Source organism: Mobula birostris, chromosome 10 (assembly GCF_030028105.1).
Source record: "Mobula birostris isolate sMobBir1 chromosome 10, sMobBir1.hap1, whole genome shotgun sequence".
Classification (NCBI taxonomy): Eukaryota; Metazoa; Chordata; class Chondrichthyes; order Myliobatiformes; family Myliobatidae; genus Mobula; species Mobula birostris.
The window spans coordinates 63,012,277-63,024,965 of record NC_092379.1 but is presented as its reverse complement, the minus strand read 5'-3'; the positions used below and the strand labels follow the sequence as shown (position 1 = coordinate 63,024,965).

Genomic DNA, 12,689 nt, shown 5'->3' with positions numbered 1-12,689 from the left:
ATCCTATTCTGGTTGGCTGTGGGTTACCAGTGGTGTTCCACAGGGGTCTGTGTTGGGGCTGCTTCTTTTTACATTGTACATCAACGATTTGGATTATCAAATAGATGGCTTTGTGGCTAAATTTGCTGATGATACGAAGATAGGTGGAGGGGCCGGTAGTGCTGAGGAAACGGAGAGTCTGCAGAGAGACTGGGATAGATTGGAAGAATGGGCAGAGAAGTGGCAAATGAAGTACAATGTTGGAATTGTATGGTTATGCACTTTGGCAGAACAAATAAATGGGCAGACTATTAGTTGAATGGGGTAAGGATTCAAAGTTCTGAGATGCAACGGGACTTGGGAGTCCTCGTACAGGATACCCTTAAAGTTAACCTCCAGGTTGAGTCAGTAGTGAAGAAGGTGAATGCAATATTGGCGTTCATTTCTAGAGGAATAGATTATAGGAGCAGGGACATGATGTTGAGGCTGTATAAGGCGCTGGTGAGACCTCACTTGGAGTACTATGGGCAGTTTTGGTCTCCTTATTGAAGACAGAATGTGCTGACGTTGGAGAGGGTACAGAGAAGATTCACTAGAATGATTCCGGGAATGAGAGGGTTAACATATGAGGAACGTTTGTCCGCTCTTGGACTGTATTCCTTGGAGTTTAGAAGAATGAGGGGAGACCTCATAGAAACATTTCGAATGTTGAAAGGCATGGACAGAGTGGATGTGGCAAAGTTGTTTCCCATGATGGGGGAGTCTAGTATGAGAAGGCATGACTTAAGGATTGAAGGGCGCCCATTCAGAACAGAAATGTGAAGAGATTTTTTAGTCAGAGGGTGGTGAATCTATGGAATTTGTTGCCACGGGCGGCAGTGGAGGCCAAGTCATTGGGTGTATTTAAGACAGAGATAGGTATCTGAGTAGCCAGGGCATCAAAGGTTATGGTGAGAAGGTGGGGGAGTGGGACTAAATGGGAGAATGGATCAGCTCATGATAAAATGGCAGAGCAGAATCGATGGGCCGAATGGCTGACTTCTGCTCCTTTGTCTTATGGTCTTATCAATGGAAGTGTACCAGTTCACAGAAATGGAGGGAGTTTGGATGGAAAAAACTTGGTAAGATATTTTATTACACCCTCTCAGAAATCCCATTATGACAGTAACCTCCCTGTTTGCTGGAAAAATTGTGGAAATCAAAATGCAAACCATTATCGTATCAACGGGATTGCCCCGTTATCAAAAACTATTGGAGTGGGATACACAATGCTCTACAAGACATTTTTAAATGTGAAATACTCCTAGAAAGTAAGACCATATATTTTGGATATATACCTCAAGAATGGTTGAAAAGAGATAAATATTTAATGAATATATTGCTGGTGGCTGGTGAAAAGACTCTTACCAGGAAATGGTTATCACAGGAGAGCCCAACTTTAAATGCATGGATGGAAATTACAATGGACATTTACAAAATGGAGAACATAACGGCATCTGTTAATCATAAGTTGGAACAAAGGTGGTTTAACTACATAACAGCTCATAGACCTGATTTTATTCTCACAAATCAATGAATATGTTGTAAAAAAAAAATTCACTGCCTACTTGTACATAGTTTTCTCCTTTTACTTGTTCTCTCTTTCCTCTCTTTTCTATAGGTCTATACCTCAGATAAATATCGTGGAGATTTGTGACAAATATGAATATATGATAAATATGTACAGTGTCTGAAATACATCTTATGGAAATGTTTGTTTGATGATGAACTTCAATAAAAAATAAATTACCAAAAAAGACCCTTTTCCTTCTGTAACAATTGCTATTTGCCAGATTCATATTTACTACACATTACTCAATGAAAACTAACCCATGAATAAGTTAAAGAATTGTTACTCTTTGGGATTCAACCACTCTTCTAGATTTGCATTTTTTTCAACATCTGATCCTAGTTGTGAATTCTGTTGTGCTAATATAGCTTTAAGATAGTTTTGATACTGTGAGAAGTCAAAATTAGCATTAAAACTACAAAATTTATGAATAGATTGCAATGTTATTCATCCTGACAAAAATGACTAAAAATCACTTGAAAATTTTGGGATGTAATTCCGTTAGAAATTGTCAATGTTGTTCAGCATCTGTCTAATAAAGTTCTGATGAGTGAACTTGAAAATGCAACTGATAAACACTGGGTGTATTGAATATTTTATAATTATCCCTTTCTTGGATGTTGAATTAGTATCTGAATGTAGGGAAATGACTGCACTCATAAAATTTATCTTAATGGCTGTTTTGTATATTGTGTAGTCATTTCTTCATTTAAAGCCATGGATTGTTCAAAGCATCTAATTATGAATTCAGTGCACATTAAGTAGCATTAAGAGTAGGCTGCGAACATTTTATGTAGCTTTAATTTGATGTTTTGAATAACTAGGACGGGTAACTTTAATGTTGCAGAATTTATTCACTAATGAAGTAGTATTTTCGGGTTTATTATGAGATTCTCTGCAGCTGGTTAACAGGAAGTATAATACGTTATACTGATGTTGATGCTGATGGCAATGGAGTATTTTAGTTTATAGAATAATTACAAATTCTTGGCTCTGCTGGCTAAAGAAGAATGCCCCAGCCTAATCCTACTTTCAAACATTAGACCTGGAGTTTATCTACCCAAGAATCTTTTAGCTGTTTCACTTGCATCAGCCTTGTACCAGCACCCCTAGCAGTGCATTTTAGGAATCTACCATTCGGTTTAAAAACAAAATTATTTCTGACATCTCTGTTGAACTTCCCTCCACTCAACTTAAAAGTGTCCCCTCTGGTTTAGACCTTTACCACCCTGGGTGAAAAGTATTGGTTGTCTGTGCTCTCATAAACTAATAAACCTCTATCATTGCCTCTCTTAATCTTATACACCTTTATCAAATCACTTCACATACACCTTCACTCCAAAGAGGAAAAACCCTAGCTCCCTCACCCATTCCTCATAAGACATATTCTCTTATCTAGGCAGCATTCTGGTAAATCTCCTCTGCATCTGCTCTAGAGCTTCCATGTTGTTCCTATAATGAAGCGACCAGAATTGAACACAATACTCCCAAGTGTGGTCTAACCAGAGGTTAAGGAGCTAAAACATTACCTCATGGTTCTTGAAATCAATCCCCCAACTAATGAAGACAAACATACCATAGGCCTTCTTAATCACCCTATCAACTTGCGTGCCAACTGTGAGGGACCTACGGACTTGCACCCCAAATCCCTTTGTTCCAACACATAGCTTAGAATCCTGCCACTGACCTTGTACTCTGCCTTCAAATTCAACCTTCCAAAGTGTATCACTTCACACTTTTCAGCATTGAACCCCATATACCATTTCAATGCCCAGTTCTGCATTCTGTCCATAATCCCATTGTAATCTTCTACACTCACCATGATACATCAACCTTAGATTCCTGTGGAGCACCACTAGTTATCAAACTCCAGGCAGAATATGCTCTGATTACTACCACCCTCTGCCTTCTGTAGACAAGCCATTTCTGAATCCATGCATCCCATGCCTGCTGACTTTCTGTACAAGCTTATACATCACATCCACTGCTAGACCTTTATCAAAGTGCTTTGTCACATCTTCAAAGAATTCAATCAGGCTTGTGAAGTATGACCTACCCCAGACAAAACTATGCTGGCAATCCATAATCAAAGTATGCTTCTCCAAATACTTGTGAATCTTGTTCCTAAGAACCCTCCCTAATAGTTTGCTCACCATTAATGTAAGACTCACTGATCTGTAATTCCCAGGATTATACCTGTCACCTTTCTTGAATAACATTTGCCATTCTCCGATCCTCTAGTACTGCTGTTGTGACACAAAGATCATCGTTAATGCCCCAGCCATCTCTTCCCTCACTACTCATAGTAACCTGGGGTATATCCCACCTGGCCACAGGGACTTGACTGATATTTTCCAGAATCTTCAGCACTTCCTCTTTCTTTACCTTTGACATGCTCTAGCACATTGGCCTGTGCTCTGACAAATTAGAGGCAGTCTCACATTTGCCAAAATCCCTCTCTCTGGTAAACATTGAAGCAAAGTATTAGACCATAAGACATAGCAGCAGAACTGGGCCATTCAGCCTGTTGAGTCTGCTCCGCATTCCATCATGGCTGATCCCGGATCCCACTTAATCCCATACACTGGACTTCTCGCCATATCCTTTGATGCCCTGACCAATCAGGAAACCATCAACTTCCACCTTAAATATACACACAGACTTGGCCTCCACTGCAGTCTGTGGCAGGGCAGTCCACAGATTCACTATTCTCTGGCTAAAAAAAATTTCCAAACCTCTGTTCGAAATGGTCACCCCTCAATTTTGAGGCTGTGCCCTCTAGTTCTGGATACCCCACCATTGGAAACATCCCCACCACATCCACCTTATCTAGTCCTTTCAACAGTCGATAGGTTTGAATGAGCTCCCCCAGCATTCTTCTAAATTCCAGTAAGTACAGACCCAAAGCTGCCAAACACTCCTCATATGTTAACCCTTTCATTCCGGGAATCATCCTTGTGAACCTCCTCTGGACTCTCTCCAATGACAACACATCCTTTCTGAGATATGGGGCCCAAAACTGTCAACAATACTGTTGACAGTTCATTAAGGACCTCCTTTAACTCCAGACACATACTTTCCCCCTTTATCCCTGAGCAGTCCTACACTTATTCTAGTCATGCTTCTGATCCTTGCGTATAGAATGACTTGAAGTTTTCCTTAATCCTGCGCAACAAGGCCTTCTCATGTCCCTTTCTAGCTCTTCCAATCCTTTCCTAAGCTCCTTTCTGGCTATCTTATAACTGTCAAAAACCTTGTCTGGTTTTTGTTTGTTCAACCTTAATACCTGGTTAGGGGGCTTTTTGTGCCCTAATGAGATTTGTGGGATGACATCAGTAGCATCTCTTGCACTAATAGATTTTATGCAGGAAAGTGAACAGATACTGGCATTTTTAGTGAGTGTAACAATATTGGGTAGGAGGAGGGTGTTGGTTAAGAGAACGTTAGAAGTCTAGACTTCATTTGATAGTTGCAACCTGGATTTTGGTAACAATTGTATAATTAGAAATGGTGATACACTGTTTTGTGAAATGAAAGAACTTGCTCTAGAGCCAGAGGGAGAATGCGGGAAGTTACTTTCTGAAGCAACACACATAAAAGTTGCTGGTGAACGCAGCAGGCCAGGCAGCATCTCTAGGAAGAGGTACAGTTGACGTTTCGGGCCGAGACCCTTATTTTGTGAGCCAGGTTCAGCTTAGTTAGTGCCAATAAGAGAATTGGGCTGAATCCTTGTGAAAGTTCAATGACTACTTGAATTCTTGACTTTGCTGCCCGCCTTTAATAATACTTGTTTTAAAATACTCCGTTTCTTGTGAATTAGAAGTGAATTGGTTGTTAATTGCAAATTTAGTTCATCTTGTGAAACAGTACTATTGAATTGTGCATGTCTAACATTTCAGCAAGATCAGGCAATGATACGGGAGTAATAACATTTGAAAGCTCAGCATTTTTGTGACACATGTAAGAGGCATATGATAGAAGGAAGAAGACATTATTTTACAAACAGTTAAGTACATCTTTGAGTATTATACTCTGTTTTATGCATTTCTACATCTTGTAAATGTTATTTGAATGAACAACTTTGTAATCCATATTATGATGTCTTACTTGAAAGGAATTTGGGATAGAGATGGCAATTAATATTGCAGGGATATTTGTAAGATACACATATTCATGTTGAAATAGATCACACCAGTGTTTCGATGTCAACTTTCCTGAAATTGAGCATTATATTAATGTATAATTTGCTCTGAAAACTTTTGTTTGGTCATTTGACTTAAATTGACTTTTATTTCTTACATCCTTCACATACATGAGGAGTAAAAATCCTTACATTGCATTTCCGTTTAAATGTGCAATGTGCAATCAGAGTAATTGATAATAACTAGAACGGTCAAAGTTCTCTAATAAGAGAAACCAAGTATTAGAAGTAATTGGAGAAATGTATTATGAGTAAGAAATTGTTTGTGTTGCTTTTAGTCTTATAATGTTTGACAGGTATGTCTAATTACCTTGTAAGTTTTGTACAGATCAATCTGCCAGTTGTTCCCACTTCCTTGATCTGTGCAACTTCAGAACTTTTTCATCTCTCTTCTATAGGGAGAATTAGTCAACTGTGGGTGACAAAGGAAGTTAAAAACAGCATTAAAGCAAAAGAGAGGGCATATAATATAACAAAAATTAGGGGCAATTTAGAGGATTGGGAAGGTTTTAAAAACCGACAGAGAACAACTAAAAAAAGAGCATAAGGAGAGAGAACATGAATTATGAAGGTAAGCTGCCAAAAAATTAAAGAGGATACCAAAAGTTTTTTTCAGATTATAAAGAGTAAAAGAGAGGAAAGAGTGGATATTAGATCAGTGGAAAATTACACTGGAGAGTTTGTAATGAGGAACAAAGAAATGGAGACAAATTTAGTAAGTACCTTGCGTCAGCCTTCACTGTGGAAAACACTAGCAGTATGCCAGAAATTTGAGGCCAGAAGTGAGTGTAGTTTCTTTTACTAAGGAGAAAGTGCTTGGGAAGCTGCAAGGTCTGAAGGTAGATAAGACACTTGGACCAGATGGATTACATGCTAGGGTTCTGAAAGAGGGAGCCGAAAATATTGTGGAGGCGTTAGTAATGATCTTTCAAGAATCACTAGATTTTGGAATGGTTCCGGAGAATGGAAAATTGCAAATGTTACTCTAGTCTTTAAGTAAGGAGGGAGGCTGAAGAAAGGAAATTATAGGCCTGTTAGCCTGACTTCAGTGGTTAGGAAGATGTTGGAGTGGATTATTAAGGATGAGGTTTCGGGGTGCTTGGAGGCACATGACAAAGTAGGCCAAAGTCAGCATGGTTTCCTCAAGTGGAAATCTTGTCTGACAAATCTGTTGGAATTCTTTGTAGAAATAGCAAGTAGTATAGACAAAGAAGAGTCAGTGGATGTTGTTTACTTGGATTTTCAGAAGGCCTTTGACAAGGTGACGCACATGATAAACAAGATGAGAACCCATGGTATCACAGGAAAGGTACAAACAAGGATAGAAAATTGGCAGGAGGCAAAGAGTGGAAGTAAATGGTGCCTTTTATGGTTGGCTGCCAGTGACTGGTCGTACTTCGTAAGGGTCAGTGTTGTTTATTTGGATTTTCAAAAGGCCTTTGACAAGGTGCCGCATGTGAGGCTGCTTAACAGAATAAGTGCTGATGCTGTGCTGATGGTGTTACAGGAAAGATACTAGAAAATTGACTCACTGGCAGGAGGCAAAGAATGGTAATAAAGGGGCCTGTTCTGGTTGGCTGCCAGAGACAAGTGGTGTTCCGCAGAGGTGTTGGGGCCGTTTCTTTTCAGGTTATATGTCAACAGTTTCGATGAAGGGTTTGATGGCTTTGTGGCCAAATTTGCAGATGATACAAAGATAGGTGGGGGGGTGGTTGTAGCAGTAGTTTTAAGGAAACAGGTCTATAGAAGGACTTGGACAGATTGGGAGGATAGGAAAAGAGTGACAGATGGAATATAGTGTATGGAAGAATATGGTTGTGCATTTTGGTAGAAGGAATAAAGGAGTAGACTATTTTCTAAATGGGGAAAGAATTAAAGAAATCAAAGATGCAAAGGGACTTGGTAGTCCTCGTGCACCTGAAGGTTAACTTGCAGGTTGAAGTCGGTGGTAAGGAAGGCAAGTGCAATGTTAGTATTCAGTTTGAGAGAACTAGAATATGAGAGCAAGGATGTAATACTGAGACTTTATATAACGTATTGGTCAGACCGCACTAGTATATTGTGAACAGTTTTGGACTTTATCTCAGAAAAGATGTGCTGGCATTGAACAGGGTCCACAGGAGGTTCATGTGAATGATACCAGGACTGAAAGGGTTAACATATGAGGAGCATTTGATGGCTCTGAGTCTATACTTGCTGGAGTTTAGAAGTGTGGGGGGGGGGGATCTCATTGAATCTTATCAGATATTGAAAGGCGTAGACAGCGTGGATGCGGGTGAGTCTAGAACCAGAAGGGACAGCCTCAGAATAGAGTGACTTCCATTGAGGATGGAGATGAGAAGGAGTTTCTTTACCAAAAGGGTGGTGAATCTGTGGAACTCATTGCCACGATTAGCTGTGGAGGGAGGCCATGTCATTGAGTATATTTAAAGTGGAGGTTGATGGATTCTTGGTTAGACACGGAGTCAAAGATTATGAGGGGAAGGCAGGAGAATGGGTTTGAGGGAGATATTAAATCAGCCACAATGTATTGTTGGAGTAAGCTCAATGGGCCAAGTGGCCTAATTGCTCCTCTGTGTTGTGGTCTATCAGGAAACTGTAGGCAACTAGGAATCTAATGCAGCCAAAGGAAACTTACCAGAATACTGCCACTAAATGTAGCCATGAAGGCTTCACATTTCTCACTCAATTGAGTACCTCATGTAGCTTAGGAAAGGAATTCTGTTGTTCTTATCTGCCATGTTTGTGACGATTTTGCAAGAATGTGGCTGACTGTTAATTATTCTCTGAAGTTGATTAGAAAGCTACTAAATTACAGAAAACTTACCACCACCAATAAAATAAGCTGGATCAGCAGTAGATATCAGCCTTACTAGTGATGCCCACAGTCTCGGTTCTTTCTAAAGAGATGAACTAAGTATTGAAGATATTTCAGCATTTTAGTTTAACAATGCTGAGGATTTTTTGCAACCAACTCATAATATGAATCACAATTTCAAATAAAAGTATTTTACTGAATTTACAGAGCTGTCCAAAATTGTATTTTTTCAAACATGGATAATTTGCAGTCACAAATACTAAGCAGTGTATGTTTTTCAGACTCTCAGCTTCCTATGGTTCAAAACTAGTGTGTAGGTGGAATTTGCAAAGGGACGTAGATAGTGTGTGGGCAAAGCTCTATCAGATGGTTTCAGTTTAGGGAAAAATTATGTCATTTATTTTAGATTCAAGAATGAAAAATCAGACTATAAACTGTAGAGGAACAAAAAAATTTGCATGTCCATGTCAAGAAATTATGATGTGATCTGAGGTCTTTATTTTGCTCTTGCAGCTTGTGTGCAAGCTTAGTATTTATTGACCATTCTATTGACATTGTGGATTAATGAGTTATTAAGCTATGCAGCATGGAAACAGGCCATTATAAACTCAAGCCTTCCAGTCCCTGTAACATCTTCATGATTTTTTTCTGCACCCTTTCCAGCCGAGTGACATTTTTCTTATATATCTGGGTGACCGGAACAAATGTGGCCTCTCCGAAGTCTTACGCATTTATACCATGATGTCCCAAAACCCAGACTTCATTGTTTTAAGATGAGGGGGGACTTGTGTGATTATTGGACTGCACTTTATATTTGTTTCCTTTAGTTTTTCGGTGTTTTCTTTCTTGTGGTCAATTGGCGGGTGGGTGATCTATGAGTTCTTTGTGTATGTGTGGGTGGTGGTGGGGGGTTGGTGCTACTGTTGCTGTTCTTTTCTGTAGAGTGACGGGGTTGGAGACTGCTATTGTTGCTGATTTTTCTCTACGAGTGACAGGGTTGGAGACTGTTATTGTCACTGTTTTTTCTGTGAGTGACGGTGTCCGGGATTGTTATTGCCGCTGTTTTTTTTGCTGCGAGTTTTGTTTCTTTTTTTTTGTGCCAGGGATGGCAGTTGGGGTCTTTCTGTATTTAATAGCTATCTGGAGTAGACAAATATTAGTTTATTGTACATGCATATGTTGACAATAAAATGAACCTTTTGAAAGTTTAGGGGAGAGTTATCAAGCAAGATATTTAACACAAAGAGTGATAGATGTCTGGAATGTGCTGTCGGGGGTGGTGGTGGAGGCAGATACAATAGCAACCTCTGAGAGATGTTTAGATGCATACGTGAACAACCAAGTTTAGTAATCAGGATAGCCAGGGGCATAGTAAAGGCAGGGAAAGGAGTACTTAGTTAAAATGTATTTATTTCAATGCACAAATACCAGGAGATGATTATTGACTTCAGGAGCAGGAAACTAGAGGTCCTTAAACCTGTCCTCATTAGGGGATCAGCAACTTTAAATTCCTCTGAGTTATCATTTCAGAGGATCTGTTCTGGGTCCAGCACGTACGTGTCATTATGAAGAAAGCACAACAGTACTTCTTCTTTCTTAGAAGATTGTGAAGATTCGGCATGTCATCTAAAACTTCGCCAAACTTCTATAGATGTGTGGTGGAGGGTATATATTTTTTTCTTTTCAAATCTTTTTATTATTATTATTATTCAAAAAATAACACAGGCACATCGAAGTAAGCAACACTTACAATGTCTCAAGGGAAAAAAAAATTACCTTAAAGATTGAAAAATTTTTGTGATAATTTAAAAAACCCTACTAAGCAGAAAAGTGGGGGAAAATCCCCCCATTAAGCGTACAACCCCAGAGCCATTCGTCATACAAGAAGCTTCTAAAGATAAACATCAAACCGCCAGCAAGAAAAAAAAATACCAGAAATTTACGATTAGATCATGGGGAAAAATCTATCAATTAACTCAAATGATAATAATGAGCAAATGAACCCCATTTTTTCTCAAAATCAAATAAAGGTTCAGAGGTTCGACTTCTAATTTTCTCCAAACTAAGACATAGCATCACTTGAGAGAACCATTGTGACAAAGTGGGAGCTGATGTATCCTTCCACTTCAACAAAATGGCCCTCCTGGCTATCAATGTAACAAATACAATAACATGTTGGTCAGACACAGAGATACCACAGATATTTTGAGAAATTATTCCAAAAAGCGCAGTTAATTTGTTAGGTTGTAAATTAATTTTAAGTGCTTTAGAAATAGTCAAAAAACTGACTTCCAGAACTGTTCCAGTGTAGAACAAGACCAAAACATGTGTGTCAGCGTAGCTGTCTCAGTTTTATATCTATCACAATAACTATCAACATTAGGAAATATTTTAGACAATCTCTCCTTCGTCAGATGGTAACGATGTACAATAAATGTGAGTATGAAAGAGAAAATTTATCAACTAATTGTTCAAAAGACATCAATCTATCTTCTTTAATTAAATCCAAAAAACAATTAATACCTTTATTTTTCCAAAGTAAAAAAATTGGATCACTCAAAGGCTTAAAAAGGTAATTTTGATAAATTAAACTACAAAGTTTAGATTTTTTAAGATTTAAAAAATTGCGGAACTGAAGCCAAATCTGTAAAGAATGCTTAATCACAGGGTATAGGTTTAAATTAGCAACTTCAGCTAATTGTATAGGTAAAGCAACTCCCAATAATGAGGTTAAGTAAAACTGTTTCACAGCTCTCAATTCCAGGTCTACCCAAATTGGCCAATTGTTCTTATCAACCCAATATAACTAAAAGGACATGTATCGCACATTAACAGCCCAGTAATACATTCTTAAATTAGGCAAAGCAAGACCTCCATCCTTTTTCAACTTTTGTAAGTGATATTTATTAATTCTTGGTCTTTTATTATTCCAAATAAAAGATATAATAATAGAATCAATCTGATCAAAAAACTTCTTAGGCAAAAAAACAGGGATATTCTGAAATAAATATAAAACTTTTGGTAAAATCATCATCTTAACTATGTGTATACGACCGACAAGTGAAAATGTAAGTGAACTCCATCTATTAAATAAATACTTCATAGAGTCTACCAAGGGAACGAAATTGGCTTTATAAACATCCTTATATTGATTAGTTGCATCACAACCTGGTATGGAAACACCAATGCTCGTCTGTGGAAAAACCTACAAAAGGTGGTGGATAGGACTCAATCCATCATGGTAAAGCCCTCCCCATTCACTGAGCACATCTTTACAGAGCATTGTCGCAGGAAAGTAGTATCCATCGTCAGGGATCCTCACCACCCAGGTCATACTCTCTTCTTGCTGCTACCATGAGGAAGGAGATATAGAAGCACCAGGACCCACACCACCAGGTTCAGGAGCAGTTATTACCCCGCAAACTATCAGGCTCTTAAACCAGAAGGGATAACTTCATTCATCGTCACTTGGCCTATCACTGAGCTGTTAACACAACCTATGGGCTCACTTTCAAAGACCCTTCATTTCATGTTCTGAATACTTATTGCTTTTTTGTTTATCATTATTTTATTGTTAGTACTTTTTTATTTCCTTTTTTGGTATTTTCTTAATTTGTTGCCGTTTGCATACTGATCTTTCATTGACTGTATTGTAGTTATTGGATTTTGAGTATGCTTGCAAGAAAATCAATCTCGGGGTTATATATGGTGACATATATGTAGTTTGATAATAAATTTACATTGAACTTTTGAACTTTGAGGTCAATCTGGCGAGCTTGTTTGAAGGGAAATGAGTAAGTGGCAAGTTGGGAGGCTTTTAAGATTGATGTCTAGAGTCTAGGTGCAGCATGTTCCTGTTAGGGTAAAGGGTAAACCTAGCAAGTTTAGGTAACCTTAGCTGAGAAGAGATAATAAGGCTCTGACTCAGAAAAAGAAGGAAGTATACACTGAGTGTAGGCGGTCAGGGACAAGTGAATCCTTTGATTATAAAAAAAATTAAGAATATTCTTAAGAGGGAAATCAGAAGGATAAAGAAATGGTATGTGATTGATCTGACAGGGAAAGATAAAGAAAATGCCAAG

At 38.5% G+C, this 12,689-nt stretch overlaps 1 protein-coding gene across 4 annotated transcripts in view; it reads left to right on the top strand.

The window, feature by feature from the left end:
* rps6kal (ribosomal protein S6 kinase a, like) overlaps nucleotides 1–12,689 on the top strand; it is a 168,910-nt gene that overhangs the window by 25,672 nt on the left and 130,549 nt on the right. Inside the window, exon 1 of one of the 4 annotated variants that reach the window (XM_072270359.1) lies at nucleotides 6,313–6,360. The exons of the other annotated variants lie outside the window; for them this stretch is intronic. Coding sequence (XP_072126460.1) covers nucleotides 6,355–6,360 — 6 coding nt within the window. The 5' untranslated portion in view covers nucleotides 6,313–6,354. Of the gene's footprint in view, nucleotides 1–6,312; nucleotides 6,361–12,689 lie in introns of those variants that run through there. 4 annotated transcript variants of the gene reach the window in all.